General features: G+C 34.1%; 1 protein-coding gene and 1 long non-coding RNA gene across 6 annotated transcripts in view; one reads left to right on the forward strand and one right to left on the reverse strand.

Moving 5' to 3' along the window:
• LOC143567481 (uncharacterized) overlaps positions 1-7,324 on the reverse strand; it is a 167,077-nt gene extending 159,753 nt beyond the window's left edge. The window contains exons 1-2 of the long non-coding RNA XR_013141424.1: positions 7,291-7,324; positions 7,101-7,208 (exon numbers count right to left, since the gene is read on the reverse strand). This is a non-coding gene — a long non-coding RNA (uncharacterized LOC143567481). The remainder of the gene's footprint in view (positions 1-7,100; positions 7,209-7,290) is intronic.
• Positions 7,325-12,879: 5,555 nt separating this feature from the next.
• Positions 12,880-20,059, forward strand: LOC143568953 (topless-related protein 4-like). Of its 5 annotated transcripts, none has more exons than XM_077054979.1 (23): positions 12,880-12,950; positions 13,157-13,263; positions 14,265-14,444; positions 14,539-14,652; positions 14,742-14,900; positions 14,972-15,155; positions 15,246-15,369; positions 15,457-15,578; positions 15,661-15,844; positions 15,926-16,035; positions 16,439-16,508; positions 16,587-16,660; positions 16,758-17,077; positions 17,177-17,411; positions 17,493-17,627; positions 17,701-17,793; positions 17,873-18,019; positions 18,497-18,607; positions 18,690-18,869; positions 18,933-19,061; positions 19,128-19,223; positions 19,309-19,664; positions 19,756-20,059. In XM_077054979.1, exons 2-23 carry the CDS (start codon positions 13,184-13,186, stop codon positions 19,958-19,960), a joined length of 3,408 nt encoding a protein of 1,135 aa, XP_076911094.1. In that variant the 5' UTR covers positions 12,880-12,950; positions 13,157-13,183; the 3' UTR covers positions 19,961-20,059. The 5 variants fall into 5 exon arrangements, with proteins under 5 accessions (XP_076911094.1, XP_076911100.1, XP_076911113.1 ...); XM_077054985.1 differs by having other exon boundaries at positions 15,664-15,844; XM_077054998.1 differs by having other exon boundaries at positions 15,457-15,539.
• The last annotated feature ends 1,256 nt before the right edge of the window (positions 20,060-21,315 follow it).

Below are 21,315 nucleotides of genomic sequence, written 5' to 3' on the forward strand. Positions count from 1 at the left end.
TATTGTTTTCACCGTTCTCATAGTGTACGGATTCTATTTCTTGTTACTTGGTAGTACGGTTTCTGTTTTCTGTCACTCATAGTATAAATTATATTCTGTTACTTGGTAGTACGGAATCTGTTATCGTTTACTCTTAGTATTATATATACATTCCGTTACTTCGTAGTACGGATTCTGTTTCTTGTTACTTCATAGTACGGTTTCTGTTTTTGTTACTCTTAGTATTAATTATATTCTGTTACTTGGTAGTACGGTTTCTGGTTTCTTTCTCTAATAGTATTAATTATATTCCGTTACTTCGTAGTGCGGCTTTTGTTCTCGTTTACTAATAGTATTGAATCTATTCCGTTACTTTGTAGTACGGATTTTCGTTACGTGTCGGTTATATTTTGAGTTCAGTTATTTTATATAATATATTTTAGTTATATGTTTTTAGTTTTAGTACTCTGTTACCCGAGCATTTCTGACTTGTCGTTGGGGCGTCAACGACGTGGCACTTATCGTGACAGTGCGTAATCAAAGTTCACGGCGTCTCTGAAAGTACTCATGTAGTACCTTGGCCACTTAGAGGCGTATAGATCGATCTTAGCTCCGACTCCTGACTCCTGACATGACACTTATCGTGACAGTGCGTAATCAAAGTTCACGGCGTCTCTGAAAGTACTCATGTAGTACCTTGGCCACTTAGAGGCGTATAGATCGATCTTAGCTCCGACTCCTGACTCCTGACTCCTGACATGGCACTTATCGTGACAGTGCGTAATCAAAGTTCACGGCGTCTCTGAAAGTACTCATGTAGTACCTTGGCCACTTAGAGGCGTATAGATCGATCTTAGCTCCGACTCCTGACTCCTGACTCCTGACATGGCACTTATCGTGACAGTGCGTAATCAAAGTTCACGGCGTCTCTGAAAGTACTCATGTAGTACCTTGGCCACTTAGAGGCGTATAGATCGATCTTAGCTCCGACTCCTGACTCCTGACTTCTGTTTGAGATGGAACAATGTGTGCACACCACCCACACCGTCTCCTTGGTGCATGGACTAGCTAGCTGTGTACCCCTCTGTTTAGGCTCTGGGTGCTTCCGTATTACACGACCTATTTATTTTAACATCATCGTCGTGTATTTTAGTAATTATATTTTGTTTCGCTATATTTCTGGTCCGTTTTGATATGTGTATATGCATTTGATTAAATTTGAGTATATTCAGATCTCGTCCCGATCGTGTATCGGATTATGTTTCGCATTTAATTATAGTTCAGTTAAATGTTACACGTTATATGTTACACGTCACACATTATATGTTACAAGTTATATGTTTCTGGCTCTGGGTGTTTTTGTTATAGTTCTGATATATTTCCGCATGCGTTTGACCATGTTCTGGCCAAGTGTCGGATCATACATCCGAATTTTATTAAGTATGTGTTTAGGTATAAAGGGTTGGTTTCGAGTTTGAATTGAAGTTCGTATATTTATTCTCTTACGTCTGTCCTTACCTATACTATTGTTCTTTCCGTTACTGGGCAATTTTTGGCTCAGCCGTATTTTCTTGTTTGTGTCTGTCTTATTTGCTAACAGGTAATTCGGGAAATCGGGGAGATCAGTGATGAGAGTAAAATGAAGCTCAAGAATAAGGACTTGATTAAATTTTCTTTAAGCATTTAATAAACTGGACTTAGAATTTCTTTCAGTGTTTTTAACACTTTTGGTTGCTGTGGGATTCTTTTCATTTCTTTTAAATGGTTTTTGTTTGGTCTATGATATCTGTAATAGTAACACGTCAGCCTGCTCCGGGTTGGGGTGTTACATTTTCGGACTCGGTTAATAGGCTTTTTCCTTTTTAAATCTCGCCCCAACCCTAAAACTTTAATAGACCAAAAGGAACAGCAACTAAGCTGAATTCCAGTGCTGATCAGTTATTTACATAATAAAAGAGATTAATCGGCGCTACAAATAAGACTCATGCTTGCCTTAAAAGATCGAGTTCAAAGAGACTCCAGCCCCTTACAGAACAATCCACAACATAAATAAAAGAGTCCATGCCCATATATAAAGTACTAGGAACAAATTAAGCCAAAACATGTAAAATAATATGTTACTAATAAGGAGGGTTTAGATTGATTGACTGATTGCATGTCAAATGATTCACTTGACTTGAGCACCTAATAACCAACCGGCCAACAAGAGCAAGGATTGTAGTCAGCTATCAATACAGTTATAATAATAATAATAATAATAATAATAATAATTGATTTTTATTGGTCTAAACTATTGCCTGTTGTCATTGCCGGTCTCAACTAACGAATTGGTCAGTGATGGTCCAAACTTTTAATGTATTTGTGCCTAACGGTTCGCGGCTAACAGAATCCTAACGCTGTTAGTTTCATGTCGTCGGAAGAACGTTTTTGGCCGGGAAAACCAACTTTTTTGCCGGAAAAACACTACTTGAACACTGCCACCACCACCAATTGACTCACCGCCAACCAACTGCCATCACTTAAGCACCATCAATTGATTCCGACGATGGTTCTAGGGTTCCGGCGACCTTAATAATTTGGGCTTTTACTAGAAAAAAAGGTTCCTAAAGGTACGATACAAAGTTACCATGATGTTTGGGACAAAATCGTTGAGTTTTCGGAAAAAAATGTGTGTTTTCCGGCCATAAACGCTTTTCCGGCGACCTGAAACTAACGACATTAGAATTCTGTTAGTCGCGGACTGTTAGGAACAAATACGTTAAAAGTTGGGACCGTCAGCCGTCAGTTCGTTAGTTGGGACCGACCGTGACCAAAAGACGATAACTTGGACCAATAGAAACCAATTTTCCTAATAATAATAATAATAATAATAATAAAAGGTAGGTAGCTATCTGCACCTGCATCTTGTTTTTTTGGGAAAATAATTCTTCTTCTGTGTTTATTAGGGATACCAGGTACCGTAATCGGTCCATCCCACTTTCTGAGTTTTCGAACAAAGCGACCTTCCTTCAATGAGTAACTGTATGTAGGATACCAACCTGCATTAATTAATTATTAAAAAGATTTAACAGTTTTTAACACCGACGTCATTGTTACCTACCTGGATCAGAAGGCTGTCCATACGTTGCTTTCAATGAAGCCCAAGGTATCGCTTTAGCTTCGGTACCTGCTAATTCGTTTATAAACAAATTAACTGTACGTTCGATGATAAAAGTTACAAAAAAAAGGAAAAATAAACGATCAAAGGAAGCAGTGGTTACCAGCAGCAGAGTTTGGATGATCCTGCTGATCTCCAACTGTTAATTAACAAGACAAGATAAAATAAAATTAATCCAAATATCTTTAAAAAAAAAGACTTTTAAAGTTGATACAATGTTATTGAGAGAAACAATATCATATTTTTAACCAAAGTAACACACATAATTAAACCAGCAATAGTCAGGAACTAAGAACAAAACACAAATGTATACATACCAAACGAATGATTGCCAGTCGCGGATGGATGCTCAAGAGAAAGCCGCTCGAGAGCTTTTGTACCTATTAATTATTATGTACAAATTGCTCAACTACATAAGCATGAAAAAAAGGAAATTAAATGATCAAGTTCCTCTACTCATGTATATATCTTAATGATAATAATAATAATAATAATATGTTTTACAAACGAAATCAAACGAGTGTTTACAGGAAGAAGCAGTTGTTTTTCTTATATCTTTATAAGACTTTAAATAGGTGCAAAAGCTCATGGATAAATAAATATTGAAACACACATACACACTAAAAACCATGAATTCATAACATCTATAAAGACAGATCGACAAGGTGCATAAATAAATAAATAAACTACGTACCTTCTTTGTCTTCTTCCATCTCGACGTACTCTCCAATTTTTATTTAGGGTTTTGTCTTGTGTCTACGATTTATATGTATATGCACTTTTAACTTTCACACTTGCCCCTTGATGAATCCAAACAAATACGTTTTACTACTCAATTAATTATAATTTTACTTTTTGTTTAATCATACAAACTTTATTTATTTGGGCACGCGATAAACCCATGTTCCTGAGTTTATTAAACGGAAGTGTAAAGGAGAGTAGTTTGAGGACAGAAATAAAAAAAAAATTGATTTAGTTGGTTTTTCAGAGTTGGATAGAAATGAAGAGAAATTAAGGATTTTATGTGTTTACAAGATGAATGGACGAGAAGAATAATTTACATAACAATGTAACACAATCCGGCCCTAATGCAATCCCACAACACCTCTTTTGCTTCTGGACGCCATGGAGATCGATCTTTAGCAACCAATATTGCATGCAACTCATGAGTCATGACGCTAATGGCCCTGTTAAAAAGAAAACTGATAAAGACAAGTACATAAATTAGTTCGAGAAATTGATGTCTTTTTGGCGTCTCTTGTTGATGTTAATTCCAAGGTTAACATGTAGGTGAAGAGTTATTAACATGATATATTTACAAAGATCACGATGACTTTTTACTTGTACAACTATATGTGTTACAGTATCCTCTAAGACCATATATTGGTGGCCTTAAGAACTACATAATATATTGGCGGCCTTAAGAACTACAAGAAGATGCAGTACAAGATCTCAGACTATTCATCAATCTACGTACCGTTCACAAAACCATCATAAACAATACTAAGTTTCCAATCAAGTTCCAGAACTGAATGCAGCGGACCGGAGTCATGCATGATTTGTTTATGGTTTTACCACTTGTGGGTGAAAACATGGACTGAATAGCGCTAGCCTTCCTCAACAACGAGGGACAATTTATCCATACAATAGAGGAGACTCAAGTTGCAATGCAAACTCTTGAACTTGGAGAAGCATAACATTCGCGCGAGTTTATATCTAACAATCAAGGTTTCTTAGTGATAGTTGACTTTGAAGAGGTACAACTTGGGGTGGTTATGCCGAGCCTTGGTGGTGAAGTTATTAATGGTGCTATAGAATTATGAGGCATAAGACTTGCAAGGATGGATGATGAAAGCAGGTACACTAGTAGGCCTTCAGACGAGTGGGTTTTCCCTGGAACTGGAGAAAACTTAGAAGCGCTTAAGGGCTCCGTACGGCCAGCCAGTTGACGGTGGCCTTTTGCCATTGGGTCACCCTGTACGAAGTATCTAGGCATTCTACGTTTGTTGGCCGTTCAAAAAAATCATTGTAATTAATGCTTGAAACAGTTGTTTGTATTTTTCCATAAAATATTAAAGGATCACAAATTCACAATGAAGTTATTTAAAACACGCCACAATAGATTCAAGCCCATTTAACGCCAATATGTAATGGATGTGTGGGTGTTTTCGACTGTGAAACAAAGGAGTTAACGCTCCATTATGGGCGCCCTTAGAGAGACAAATTGTGATTTTAGTATGTAGTAACACGTGTTAGAAGTTGTCGAGTTTACAATTGGAGTGTCCTATGGTTTAATGTCATAAAAGAAACAGTAATCAATCTTAATCAAAACAAATAATTATAAGTATCGAAAAATTGAACTGTGTGTGGTTTGTTTTCAACATTTTCATAATAAATTTGCAATTTTCTTAAAAAGATTTGAAACATGGAATCTAAAACTCTAAAACTCTTTTTCTATAATCAATGATCCCATATTGAAAGTTTGATCCCATCATTTTGAAAACAGTCGATGACTATGGGGTCTCGTCCGTAACAAACAAGCCGGGTTCAGTGTGGCGTGGTTAGGTTTTGAAACGATGCATAACTTGGTTTCGGTCTAGGTTAATAAGCTTTTCTTTTTTCACTCCAACGCTACCCTAAAACTTTAATAGACCAAAACGATACACTGCAAGTCTGCAACCAGCAACTAAACTGAATTCTAGTGTCAAATCAGTTGTTTACGTAAAGAGATTATTAATCGGTACTCGTAAATAACATACAGATTAGCACAACATTATTTAAAAGAGAGACTAAAGTTAGGTTCTTGTTAGATAAAACTTCTGCTTGCCTTAAAAGATCGAGTTCAAAGAGGCTCCAGGCACATACAAAACAGTCCACAACATAGGGGGCATGTTTGAGATTGAATTTGAAAAATGCTTATTGACTCATTGGTGTTTTCAAGAAGCCAATAAGTTAATATGTGTGTGGCAATCGAAAAATCTTTTTTATTTTAGCTTTATGAAAGACTTAAAAAGCAGTTTTTCGAAGCCCCAAATTCTGGCTAATAAGTCAATAAGCATTTTTCAAACTCAATTCCAAGCACGCTCATAGTTATAAGTACTAGGAACAAATAAAGTCCAAAACATAAGTCCAAAACATGTAAAATATAAAACTAATAAGGAGGGTTTAGATTGATTGCATGTTAAAGGTTTCACTTGACTTCATCACCTAATAACCAACAAATGCAAGCAAGGATTGTAGTTAGTTATCAATACAGTTAGAATAAATAACCGGCATCGTCTTTTAGGGGGCGTTTTGGGTAGATAACTCTGCTTTTGAGTTCAGGAGGGAGACCAGGTCTCTTAATCGGTCCCTGCGAAATTTCAAGTTTTTGACCTTTGCAACGTTCATCTAAGAAGTAACCGAACTCCTCTGCATTAATTATGAATCATTGTTAAATAATTAGTATTCTTCAACTCCCTCTATCACCAAGGCAGGCAAGAATATGAAACTCAAGCTATTGAATCATTGTTTACCTACCTGGATAACACTCATATTGTCGGGCAATTTCTGCTTTTAATAAAGATCTCGCTTCAGCTTCGGTATCTGCTAATTAGTTATAAACAAATTAAAGTTAAGAAAAGTAGAAAATCAATATCATTATTTTCTTCTTTTTAACCAAACACGCGCTAAAACAGCAATTGTCAAGAACTAAGAACAAACCACGAACGTATACATACCGAACGAGTGGTTGTCAGTCCCTGATGGATGCTCAAGAGAAAGGCGCTCGAGAGCTTTTGTACCTATTAAATACAAATTATTCAACAACACCTCTATATCTTAACAATATAATCATATGTTTTAAAACCGAATCCAAGTGAGTGTCTACCAGAACTACAAGAAGCATCAGCAGCAGTTGCTTGTGATGTGGAGTTTGGATGATCCTGCTTTCCACAATAACCAGCAAGCATATATATGTTGATACCATTAGCAGGAGTGATGGTACGAGACGCATACTCGTCTTGAGACCATTTGGGTACTCTTGAAACGGAACGACCACGGCGTTTATCCCAGTGTACCTCGTACTCGATATCTGATTGATTACCATGCATTTATAATTAATATGATCCATCAGTTTTATATATGCTTTTATAAATTATAAACCATGTACGTACCTGCATCAAGTGGATATTCTGATCTATCCACATATGGTTCTTTGGTACCTATATATTCCATTAATCAACTCATTATAAATAATAATAATAATAATAATTACTCCTTATAAATAATCTCCCTATATAATAAAAGAGTATACATTATGCCACTTGTCACCCGACCCGAATAACGACCGACCCAAAAATTTTGTAAACCGGAAAAATTGGGACCCCATTGACAAAAAATCCTGGGTCCGCCACTGTCTACAAGCTTTACAATCTTACTTTTAATATCCCGCCCAAATCCCTTATTCTCTCATTCACCATTCAAATTTAAAAAAACAGATATCTTATATCAAACCTAATTCAAGCAAAGCAAAGCTTATGACTTAATCTTCTTCATCGGCATCTACAACGATTCCCTAAACAGCCAATCCATCTTCAACGTCTTCAGTCTTCGAGTTCATCATCGTCACTCACAATCTATTCTACATGACATGTTTATCATCCATTTCACGAGGTACGTTAACTGATCTCTCGATTCCTTCCTTCTATACTATCCATTTCACGAGGTACAAAGATCGAATTTCTCACGGATGGAGTATTTTTAAGGGAAATTATGGATGATTCTCATAAAGAAACAATGACAATTACTATTTTGGTCCTTCCTTCTATACTATCATTCAACACCCAATTTCCAAGATGCTTTTTTCTTGTGTTTGAGGGTTGCTTATATCCAGATGTCTCACTTCAAAAATGGCCTCTCTTTTTCCATTCATCCTATGGTATTGGATTTGATAAGTTATTAACCAATATAGATGTAAGAATACAATTAGGCTTAAAGGATATAATGGTCAATATGAAAAAAGTGAAGAAAAAAATAGAATTTTGAATATTATAATTAAATGTCATATTACCAATTTCCCATGTCTATTTTGATTCTCATATTATTAAGGACATGTGCATGTTTGTGTTATATCTTATAACTGGAATTGAACATTCTCATAAGCTAGAATATTTGGAAACTAAACAATATTGATTTACAAAACTAAGTTTTGTATATGAAGCTATAATATATTAGCTCAAATTTGATGTTTTTAGTGTTTATAACATTATTTTTGAAAGACAGAAGAAAAACATATGTTGACCGTTTTCTTTTAATGAGGTTAGACTTCAAATGTAAATCAAAACAATTGACTTCATTTTGCATAGCCTTGTGAGAAGATATAAATATATAATTGCAGTTGTTGGATGAATTGTAGATGATGGCCAAGATTTGGATGGGTTACCAACTGAAGTTGTAGAAATAACATGCTTTCAACTTGTATTTTTCATGATCACAATATTCTCCATAGGAATATTCATTGTTATACCTAACAATATATTACTAAAGCAGATTGGTTCTTATTAAATGAGCTACACACCATTTGATCCACTTTTATTTGTGACTGTTAAGATAACTTTTATCTGCTTCTTTTAACTATCTTTTAATTGATTGTTTCTTAGTTTTAAATGTAATAGTTTGTTTTTATTTATTATATTAATAGGATGTCAATGGTCAACTGCGATTTGCTTATTATGTAAGCAATTCTATTCTCAGATCGTGTTGGATCAATTCTTTTTTGATTAGATCGGAACTCATGTTAGAAATCAGAATGGGCTAAATTCTATGATTTATGATCAAGGGTTTATTTGGAATTATGCTAAAAAAATATTAATGATGTAAATTATGAAAATAGTGGAAAACAATGTATTAATGTTTTGAGATTATCAGCTGCTGCATAGTTTGGTGGAAAGATTTAATTATGTAACAAATCTGCCTCATGAAACTTATAGGTATGGTAATAGATTGTCTTGTGATTTGTTTGAATATAATGGACAATTTTGACTTCTTTTACAATCTGGAATTTTCTTACATGTTTTGGTCAATTTTGACCTTAGATTCAACATTGTCCTTTTGTTTTAATTTTATCAGTTGTGTTCATATGTTTCTATGTTTCATTATATCTTTCCATTTTATCTCATTTTAAATTATCATGTCTTTTGGTTTTAATTCTCAGTTTGTGCAAACCGGAAAATGAGAAGCATGTTCATTCAATTGTGGTGGTTTTAGAATATGCAATTGTGAAACCAATGGTTGTATGCACATGAAAGGTCAAGTTCATACTGTAGGGCTCAAATATGGATTCATTTGTGTAATCATTTGCTTTGAAATCTGGTTTCATGTTTATATTTATCATTGACATTTCTCATTAATTTGTTGATCTATGTTTTAGGATGGCCTCTACAAGTTTAACTGTTGTTACAGTAGGTGTTGAAACTTTATCGTTTTCATTTGTGATAGTATGTTATTTTTAATATTTTATCTATGATTTGTATAATGTATTCATTTTATATTTTATTCATTTTTGCGAAGGCCAAATAAACCCAAATCGTGAAACCAAACCGTTAGTGGAGGTTCAGTTATTATTTTCAATGGTCCGGTTTTGGATTTTAATATCAAAAACCGGTACTAACAGTTTAGCTCATGGTATAGCATTATAATTGTCAACTGATATAAATTATCTATAGTCGAAAGAACACATGTGATAAAAACCCGTGTGATACACGGGCTATAAACTAGTATGTTAATGTTTTAGAACCAGAAGCTGCTAATGATCTTCTTGCTGCTACAATGCTTAGATACTCGCGGTCGCTCATCTCTTTCACTTGACCTTTTTTAAACAATTTAAAAAAGTCAAACTGACGATTAAGCTAACCATCAAGACAATGCGTGGTGCAGTACGGTGCAGTTTTAGGCCAAAACCAGATTTACAGTTTTTTTATTTTATTTTTCAAAACCGTTCGGTTTTGGTTTTTCTAATTTTGTGTTTTCGGTTCAAATTCTTCGGTTTTGCTAATCGGGCATACAAAATTGACCCAACAGATTGATATTGGGTCTAATATTGTTTTTATAAATAATGATTAATAGAATAATGAACATAAGTTAATAAAAGAAATATAAAATGTCATAAATTCAATAACATGAAGTGATCAATAGGCTCGATTTTAATGGTTAAGGTTCGGTTATTAAGGTTCTATTGGTGTTTTTGTTATTTCGGTTCTTCACAAAACACAAAACACAAAACTAAACCAATATTTCGGTTTTTACTAAAGTTCAGTTTCTTATTCGGTTTAGTTTTTTGTTTGATTTTTTCGGTTTTTTCGATTTCGATTTAGTTTTTTGGGGTTAAAAAACCAGCAAAAATCAGCAACTCAATTTAATATCATAATAGAGGAGGTGCATAAATAAACTAGGTACCTTTGTCTTCTTCCATATCGATTTAGGGTTTGTAACTTTGTATCAGAAACTGAAATTGTGGATTTCAGAATAAATATATATATATATATATATATATGTACTTTACAACTTTCACTTTGCCCTCTTGATGAATCCAATAAAATAAATTCTAGTACTCTTCTTTATATAATAAGCTAGTAATAATTTACTTTTTATTTAGTCATACAAACTTTTATTTATTTGCGCGATAAACCCGTGTTCCCGAGTTTATTAAACGAATGAAAGATGTAAGAGTTTTTGAGAAGAGAAAATACAGTTATAATTTGATTTGGTTTTACAGAGTTTAAAATTTCAAAATAGAATTCTCATTTTCGTTTTAACTAGTCTAATGTAATTAGGTGTATCATGTATGATGTATGACGTTTTTGTCTAATTGTAATTGGGTGGGTACGTTGGTATGCTTTGTCTAGCTACTTGGTAGACACTTATTTTTCAATTGGCGATACTTGTATATTAAACACCACAATAATCTAAGTATGTTCGTACATAACAAAGTTTATTTACTTTAATAAAAGATAATGCGAAAAGTTTTAGATTTGGTTGTGGACAATATAAATAATTTAATTAAATTCACGAGTGAGAGATGACCTACGCAACTATGAGACCAAACACATATAAACGTGGTGGGTGCTTAAACAAACAATTTGACACCTTAGCATTCCCCACAAATGTCACATAATGATATGATTTTACAAGTGTTATTTATTAGTATTGCTGAAAAAGGAAAGAAACATATGAGTTGTAAAATATATAAATACAAAAAGGAGACAAAGAGAGAAGAGGAGATATAAAATAAAATCAGGAGGTCTAAATTTTAATTGGGTCGGACCTATATGACCCGTTAACACGAACGATCAATTCTATTTATTGTTTTATTCGATGTATGTTATATGTATAGGAAAGAGTTAAAATGTAAAAGGTGAAAGAACCAGATAAAAAAAATACTATGGAGTACGCCATGTGTCATTAAAAGATGACAATAAGCCCAAATAAAGAAAAAAACGATCATGCTACTCACATGCTAAGAACTTACACGTGCAACTCACATGCAAATTTCCTCATCTTTTTTAAACATTCATAATTTAATACATAATTTATTAAAATAATTCTATCATAAATTCAAACCTTTTATTTAAATTACGTTTTCATTAAATATGCTATTGCTATACTCTCTAAAAAGGAAAAATTGAACACACGTGTGTTAAACACCATGTGTAATTTGACACATAGATGTAAACCATCATGTGCAAATTGCCACTAACATAAAACATTATGTGTAAATTGACATCCAAATATAAAACAATATGCGTAAGATGTTAAAACCAACGTTTAAACTAAAACACCATGTTACAAATGGATGCCAAACAGTAAAACATAACGACCAAATAAAAAAACTACCTACGTAATTATGACGTGAACAAAATTACCCATCTTTCACGCGTCGTACGTCGCAAATCACAACCCAATACTTTCCTATCTCTTGTATAATCACGCAGTTGCCTTTCTAGTCCAATAGTATGAAGGTGATGGTTAAGGCTTGTGATCTTAAGATCTCACGTTCTAAACCTGATTCAAGAGTTGTTTCCCACAATGGTGATTTCAATCCTTGATGTTGTTCCTGAATAAGTATATAGACAGTTAACACCATGTCTCATAAAAACTCACTCAAATATCTTAAAGGTAATTTCAAACGCTGTTAATACCAGAGGTGGGCAACAACAAGTCAACTGAATAAACGTGAAAATCAAACCGAAATCGAACTGGTTTGAAACTGATTATGTAGAAACCGGTTTGGAACTGATTGAAACGGTAAGTTTAGAACCAGTTTGTAGTTTTCTCTACAAAAACCAATTAACCGAATTGAAACTGGACAAGACCGACAAAAACCAGTCAAAACCTAAATCGAAACCAGTCGTAACCTGTCTAGAAACTGGTTTCAACATGAATTGGTTTTAGGTTTAAAACATAGTTTGTGTACCATTTGCCAGATGTCCCAATTTCAATGTCAAATTAAAACAATAATAACTAAAATAATAATAAAATAAATATCAATATTGAAAAAATCCACGATATTAAACCATTAATCCATTATTTATTTCAAAACCTTCACAACCTCCCATTTGATAAGCCAACACACTTCTCATCATAATCACTTCCACTTATCAGTTCTTACACATCATATACATTCATCCTCCACTATATATATCACATGTCTTCATTCTTCGGTTTCACATCTCTGCTTACTTTCTCTCTCTACAAACCCCTAATTCACTTTCTCTCTCTACAAACCCCTAATTCACTTTCTCTCTCTACAAACCACCTCAGATCCGTCTATTCAAAGGTACGAATTACGAGCCCTAACATTTATAATCAATTACTAATTAGACGTGTGTAGATTATTATTATTATTATTATTATTATTAATTGAACAATTGGAGCTGCTTGTTAGGGTTTTGATTGTTGATAATTGAGGTTTGAATTGAATTGCTTGATCTGTGTTGATACCTAGGGTTTTGAATCGAATTGAATTGAATTGAATTGGTGTAGGTTTTGGGAGGTAGTGAGTGAATTACGATGTCGTCGCTTAGTAGGGAGCTGGTGTTTTTGATACTACAGTTTTTGGATGAGGAGAAGTTTAAGGACTCTGTTCACAGGTACGGTTTATCGATTCGACAGTTGCTGTAATTAACGAACTGAACCGGTTCACGAACAGCTAACTGAATGGGGTTTTTGTTCGTGAATGGTTCATGAACGCAAACGAACGGACACGTATGAATACAGACAAGTGTTTTTTTTTTTGCTATGAAGTTTGTGTTGTCTTTTAAGTTTTAACGTTGATGTTTATATGTTATTTTACATATAAATTGTTGCGTAATACTCGCATAGATTTTTGTTTTATAGTTAATAGTTTTGTTTAAATTTATATATAAAAGTCATTAAAAAGTATTAAAAATCTTTTAATGAACAAACAGAAACAAACAAACAAACAAACATAAACGGACGTAAGCGAACTGGGGTGTTAAAAAATCCGAATCCGTATTCGAAATATCCGAAAATCCGAATCCGAAATTTCGGATTTAGATTCGGATAGTGATTTTGAAAATTTCTATAGTTCGGATATCCGAACCATCCGAAATATTTTTTTTAAATTATTAAATAATAAATATTATTTATAATTGCCGGATAATTTTTCTGATATTTTGAATAATTTTTCTAATATTTTGGATAAATTTCGGATAGTTCGGATACTTTTTTGGATATTTCGGATACTTCGGATAATATTTTGGATATCTGAATTGTTTTTAAAAGTAGTTCTTTAAACTTTTTTATAATAATTATTTTTTTTCCAGATTTTCGGATATCCGGTTCACTATTGATATCCCAAATTTCAGATTCGGATAGTGAAATCCACTATCCGAAAGGTCCGGATATCTGAATTTGAACGCCCATAGCGAACACAGTTGAACGAACATGGCCTTTGTTTTTTTTCGTTCATTTAGTTAATTGAATGAAATTCTTTATTCATGTTCATCCATTTATTAAACGAACGAACATAAGCGAACTTCCCGCCGAACAGTTCGATTCGTTTACAGCCATATGTATTTACATATCTGTTAATAACATAATGTGTTATTGTGTTTGCCTCATTGTTAAGATTGGAGCAAGAGTCAGGCTTTTTCTTCAATGTTCGTTACTTTGAGGAAATGGTAACAAATGGAGAGTGGGATGAGGTGGAAAAGTATCTTTCTGGTTTTACGAAGGTGGACGATAACAGATATTCAATGAAGATCTTCTTTGAGATTAGAAAGCAAAAGTATCTAGAAGCCCTAGACAAGTATGTTTGAATGCTGTATAGCATATATATAGTTTTGAGTGCTTTCGTACACGATATCCTCAATTGTTCTTTGTTCTTGTTTTTCAATTTGCAGGAAAGATCGTGCTAAAGCTGTTGAAATTCTAATGAAGGATTTGAAGGTGTTTTCAGCTTTTAATGAAGATCTTTTTAAAGAAATAACACAACTTTTGACTCTGGAGAATTTCAGGTTTTATTTTCATTTTGTAAATTGTATAATGCATCGAAAGTTAATTGTAGAAGTTTTGTGACATCTGATTTATTTACACACACATACAGAGACAATGAGCAGTTATCAAAGTATGGAGACACAAAGTCTGCGAGGAGTATAATGTTGGGCGAACTTAAAAAGTTGATTGAAGCGAATCCTCTGTTTCGTGATAAGCTAAACTTCCCAACTTTAAAAAACTCGAGATTGCGTACACTTATTAATCAAAGGTATCTGGGATTGATTATTTTTGTTTCTCAACTTTATGAATTTGCTTTGACTTTTGTGTTTTGATTTGTAGTTTGAACTGGCAACATCAGCTGTGTAAAAACCCTAAACCAAATCCAGACATAAAGACTCTGTTTGTTGACCATTCTTGTGGACAGTCACAACCGAACGGTGCTAGGGCTCCATCCCCTGTAAATAATCCATTAATGGGTGCTGTTCCAAAGCCTGCAGGCTTTCCGCCTTTGGGTGCTCATGGAGTAAGTTGAAACATGTTTCTTTGAAATATAAGTTAAAAATTTTCTAATCATATTTTGCATTTCATTTAACTTTTGTGTGTGTGTATAAAGCCTTTTCAGCCTGCACCAGCAGCTCTGCCAACATCTCTTGCTGGTTGGATGGCTAATCCACCAACTGTTTCTCATCCCTCGGCTTCTGCTGGTCCTCTTGGTTTCAATTCACCAAATAATTCGGGTACATACTTTATTCGCTTACATTTGATGTGATTTAAGGTTGTTTTTCTATATAATGAATTAGTGGTACATGTTATCTTAATGTAAGGTATAACAGCTATGCTAAAGCGCCCTAGGACTCCGCCAACGAACAATCCTGCTGTAGATTATCAAACAGCTGACTCAGAACATGTATTAAAAAGAACAAGGGCATTTGGTATTTCTGATGAAGTATGTCATTTTCTTTTATAAAAAATTGAGTAGTCTTGACATTAAATGTTACCAGGTTCTGATGGCATTTGTGTATTGTTAGCAGGTTAATCATATGCCTGTAAATATCTTGCCTGTTGGTTACAGTGGTCAAAGTGGTCAAAGTCACCATGGTCAAAGTTCATACTCGTCAGATGATTTACCAAAAACTGTGGTGATGACACTTAATCAAGGCTCCGTGGTTAAGAGTATGGATTTTCATCCAGTACAGCAGATTCTGCTTCTTGGTTGGCTCTCGTTTACTCTAAATTACTTTTTATTAATTGTGTATTATGTCATTAATGTCTGTCTTTTTTCACTAATTGCAGTTGGAACAAATACTGGGGATATCATGATATGGGAACTTGGTAGCAGAGAAAAACTTGCTCATAAGAATTTTAAAGTTTGGGATCTTAGCGTCTTTTCAACGCCTTTGCAGGTAGCCTTGTAAATGAACCGAACAAGCACGAAGGGAGCACGCTTGTGTTTGTTCGCTTAACTTTAACACAACAAACGATCGAACACGAACAGTTAAACGAATGTGGTTTTCTTGTTTGTCTTCGCTCATTAAGAAAATAAACATGTTCGTGTTTGTTTATGTTTGTACGTTAACAGGATAACGAAAGGTTCACGAATGAACATGACTGAACATATATGGAAATATTAACGAATGAACTTCAACGTTAACAAACAAACTTAAACAAATGTAAACTAAAGAACATAATTGTTCATGTTTGTTCGTTTAACTAAATGAACACAGTTTGCTGTGATGTGTTTATTCTTTATTAAATTATAATTTTTATTATTTTGTTTATACGTCGATCATTGGCTCTTTATTGTAGGCCGCTTTGACCAGCGACTATACTGCATTAATCAATCGTGTAACTTGGAGCCCTGATGGAACCCTTTTTGGTATATTATTAACTTTTTAATAGTTTTATATCTTTTGTCATTAAAGTTCAAAGTTAACAATAATGAACGTTGATACAGGTGTTGCGTACTCAAAGCACATTGTGCAGATATACTCGTATCATGGCGGCGATGATGTCAGAAACCACTTGGAGGTTTATATTGTCTTCACCTTTTAATTTTTAGCTCTTTAGGCGGTTGCCATCATTATGTATATATTAATGCATTTATTATGTTCCATATTATATACAGATCGATGCTCATGTTGGCAGTGTGAATGATCTCGCGTTTTCTTATCCAAACAAACAACTTTGCATTGTGACTTGCGGTGACGATAGATTAATAAAAGTTTGGAATGCAGTTACGGGTTTCAAACAATACACATTTGAGGGTCATGAAGCACCTGTTTATTCTGTATGTCCACATTTTAAAGAAACCGTGCAGTTTATATTCTCAACTGCAACTGATGGGAAAATAAAAGCATGGTTGTATGACAACATGGGTTCAAGAGTTGACTATGATGCGCCAGGTCATTCATCCACCACAATGGCATACACTGCAGACGGTACAAGGTTAGAAAAGTCATCAACTTTTACTTTATCAAATGCCAATAAGTCAACTCTTGATGTAAACACATGTTTACTTATGGTTCTTACTTTGGTTAATAATAGGTTATTCTCATGTGGTACAAATAAAGAAGGAGAATCATACATTGTGGAATGGAATGAAAGTGAAGGAGCGGTTAAACGAACATATAACGGGCTCGGGAAACGGTCAGTTGGAGTTGTGCAATTTGATAACACAAAGAACCGTTTTCTTGCTGCGGGTGATGAGTTTCTTGTTAAGTTTTGGGATATGGATAATGTCAACTTATTGACAACCGTTGATGCGGAGGGTGGTTTACCGGTACTCGTTTAATGTTATTCTTTCAGTATTATAATATATTCGGTACACATTTATAACTTTCTGTTATAAAAAAAATTGTAGGCTTCTGCTTGCATAAGGTTTAACAAGGAAGGAATTCTATTGGCTGTGTCAACTAATGATAATGGCATCAAGATTTTAGCTAATCCAGATGGGATTAGGCTTTTAAGAACCATGGAGAATCGTTCTGTTGTAAAGGTAATATTTATTATCTTTATCACTTTAATAAATTTTATAGTTGCATTAAAAAGAAAATACAAACATTATACAGAGCTCTGCTATGACTACATTTGGTGCTGCTAATCCATCTGCGGGTCCCAGCATTATGGATAGAGCTACAACAATGCCCTCAATGATCGCAATGGTAATATAAATATAAATATATTTATAGCTTTAACTTTTAATTATGATATTAACCTCTTTTCGTGGGAACCCACTCATAGAATGGTGACAATCGAAGTTTGGTTGATGTTAAACCGAGAGTTGGAGATGAATCCGTGGAGAAATCTAGAATATGGAAACTGACTGAAATTACAGAACCGTCACAGTGCCGCTCGTTACGGCTTCCCGATACTACATCAACCACGAGGGTAATTACATCTTTGCCATCACTAGGCTTGTAAATGAACCCAACGAACACGAATGGGCATGTTTGTGTTTGTTCGATTTACTTGCCCATTCGTGAACAAGCGATCGGATATGAACAGTTAAACGAACGAGGTTTTCGTGTTCATGCCTGTTCGTTAAAAAAAGAAGCATGTTCGTGTTCGTTAACAGTATAACGAACGCTTCATGACTGTTAAAAACGAGCATAACTGAGCTAAATATAGTTAAGGTAATGTGAAGAACAATGTGTTGGACCTAACAGTTATTATTATTATAATAATCAGTAATGGGCCAAAAAAATTAAATGAAAATGTTAACGAATATAAACGAATGAACTTAATGTAAACTAACGGAAATAAATGAACATAAATGAACGAACGAGGCTTGTGTTTATTCTCATTCGTTTAACTAAATAATCAAAACTTGTTCATATATATATTTTATAATATCCGTCATTACAGATTTCAAGGTTGATTTACACTAATTCGGGACTTGCGATATTGGCTCTAGCAACCAATGCGGTCCATAAACTATGGAAATGGCAGCGAAATGACCGCAATTCAACTGGAAAGGTAATATCTTTTCATATTTATCATGATATATTTAATCCCACTTTGACCAAATTTTACTGATAAGTATTTTTAAACTTTTCAGGCTACTGCAAATGTTGCCCCTCAGTTATGGCAACCGACGAGTGGTATCTTGATGACAAATGTTGTCAGTGATACCAACCCTGAAGAAGCGGTCCCGTGTTTTGCACTTTCCAAGAATGATTCCTATGTTATGTCTGCTTCTGGTGGGAAAATCTCTTTATTCAATATGATGACATTTAAGGTATGACAGTTATATAATTTTACTTTTTAATATTTTTGTACATTGACATTTGTAAATATGCAGACGATGACTACATTCATGCCACCTCCACCTGCTGCAACCTTTTTAGCATTCCATCCACAAGACAATAATATTATAGCCATTGGCATGGATGACTCGTCTATCCAAATCTACAACGTTCGCATCGATGAGGTAAGCTTTAGTTACTTGGTCAGATATCTGATAAACGAGATAAATTTTTATTTATTTGGTCAACAGGTTAAAACCAAGCTTAAGGGTCATACTAAACGGATAACTGGTTTGGCATTCTCTAATGTGCTTAACGTGCTGGTATCTTCGGGTGCTGATTCTCAAGTAAGAAAGATCGGATATTATTTAATATTTTAGCTTCATTTCCAAATGTTTAAATTCTTACAATAATTAAATTATCTTATTGCAGTTGTGTGTTTGGAGCACTGAAGGGTGGGAGAAACAAACGAGTAAAAGTTTGCAAATTCCGACTGGACGTGTTGCTGCACCCGTAGTGGATACACGTGTCCAGTTTCACAATGATCAAACGCAATTGCTAGTAGTTCACGAAACTCAAGTAGCCATATATGAAGCACCTAAGCTCGAGCGCCTGAAACAGTGGGTCCCACCAGAAATAAACGGTTTGATCACTCACGCCACTTTTTCATGCGATAGCCAATCGATTTACGTGAGTGTCGAGAATGGAAGTGTCAGTATTCTTACTGCATCCACGCTTAGATTAAGATGCAGAGTTAGCGCCACGTCATACTTATCAACCAATCCAAAGTATGCATTTCAGTTTCCATTTCTGTTTCACGGGGGTATTTTCGTCTTTTATAACATTTTTCTAACATGGATCAACGCTTACCTTTTGCAGTTCAAGGGTGTATCCACTTGTGATTGCTGCACATCCATCCGAAGCTAATCAGTTTGCGTTAGGGTTGACCGATGGTGGTGTGGTTGTACTCGAGCCGCTAGAGTCGGAAGGAAAATGGGGCGCCTCACCGCCAATTGAAAACGGTGCTGGTCTGAGTGGTTTGATCGCTGGTGCAACTAGTACAACTGATCAAAGTCAAAGATAATATTTAAGATAAAATGTAGTGTTGCACCTTTAGAATCAGTTATAGATGGTGTAAAGCAAAATCTTTAAAGTTATGTGGTCAAGAAACTTGTGTTTAGTCATTCTTTCGTTAGTATACAAAGGTTTCTATGACTTTGTGTCGATGGATTCAGTTTGTATCATCTAACCCGAACATGGCATGCTTAACTAATCAATAATCATATCGAAAAACCTAACGCGTGTAACCTGGTTATGATCCATGTACCTTGTTTATTTTAACGAGACTAAACATTTTGGGAGGTTCAAGTGATCTGAAGCATATAAGTTGTACTTGCACATAGGTTAAAATAATTTATCGTCAGTTTTAATAATTTTTTTTAAAAAAAATTGAAGTATTTATATGTAAAACATTAACTTATTAGATATATTTGTGAATTCACATGATAAACATCAAACAAAATTATATATAATCATAATATGCGTTTTATAATTAATCCTGTTAATAGGGATATATAACATAGGCAAAATGACACACAAAAGTTTTATTAAATGGAAAAAAATTGTTAAGTGATATCAAGTAATCGTTTTTATGTCTTCACATTCGCATTAGGTGGCCGCTTCTTTTTGGTTGCGACAATGTTACTAAAAGAAAAACTTTTTGATATAGATATAGAAGTATCTTAATATTTGTTCACTGGTATCCAATACATAACACAAACAAGAATAATAAAGTTTTGCATTTCGAAGACAAAATTAAAGGGTGGCCCGGGCACAGATCCGCCTATGTCAAAGACTACCCGTTATCATCACAACTTGAATATTAAACATCACTCATAGTCACAAACCAACATTCTACAAGTCGGCATGAAACATAACCCGAACACTACGTCATTTCAAATGTGCTCAAAACGACACAAATGAATACACGAGTCAGGTTAAAGTGAAAAAGAGTAACCCGCCATAACTGGCACCCCTATTTTAACGATAAGTGAAGGTAATGTACTTAAAAGTTAAAACATGAAATAAAAGTGTAACGCGAACCATTTTGTTTCTCAAAGTAGTTAAGTTCTTTAGGAAAAAAAAGAATCCACACAACAAATATTATTATTATTATTATTTTCGTAAAAATAAAAAATAACAGTTTGAGCAGAAAAAGTCAAAAACACTCACCGGTTTTTAACAAATTCTAAAATACTTTTAAGAAGCAAATTAAAATTATAAATTTATATTATTATATTTTCAGTTTTCTCGTAGATCGGAGCTTCCTTCTTCTTCTTCTTCTTCTTCTTCTTCAAATCCATACAATTTTTCCGTAAGCTTTATTAATTCATACAATTTAATCGTTTTTAGATCGTACGTAATATTTGTGTGATATAT

The sequence above is a fragment of the Bidens hawaiensis genome, unplaced genomic scaffold, assembly GCF_021521415.1.
Source record: "Bidens hawaiensis isolate Kalapana, Puna unplaced genomic scaffold, B.hawaiensis_p1.1 tig00001236_1, whole genome shotgun sequence".
NCBI lineage: Eukaryota > Viridiplantae > Streptophyta > Magnoliopsida > Asterales > Asteraceae > Bidens > Bidens hawaiensis.

Coding starts and splice junctions, on each gene's coding strand:
- LOC143568953 (XM_077054979.1), top strand. CDS start 13,184: ATGTCGTCGCTTAGTAGGGAGCTGGTGTTTTTGATACTACAGTTTTTG. Junction 17,628..17,700: donor AGAATCGTTCTGTTGTAAAG/GTAATATTTATT, acceptor AACATTATACAG/AGCTCTGCTATGACTACATT. Junction 19,665..19,755: donor TACTTATCAACCAATCCAAA/GTATGCATTTCA, acceptor TACCTTTTGCAG/TTCAAGGGTGTATCCACTTG.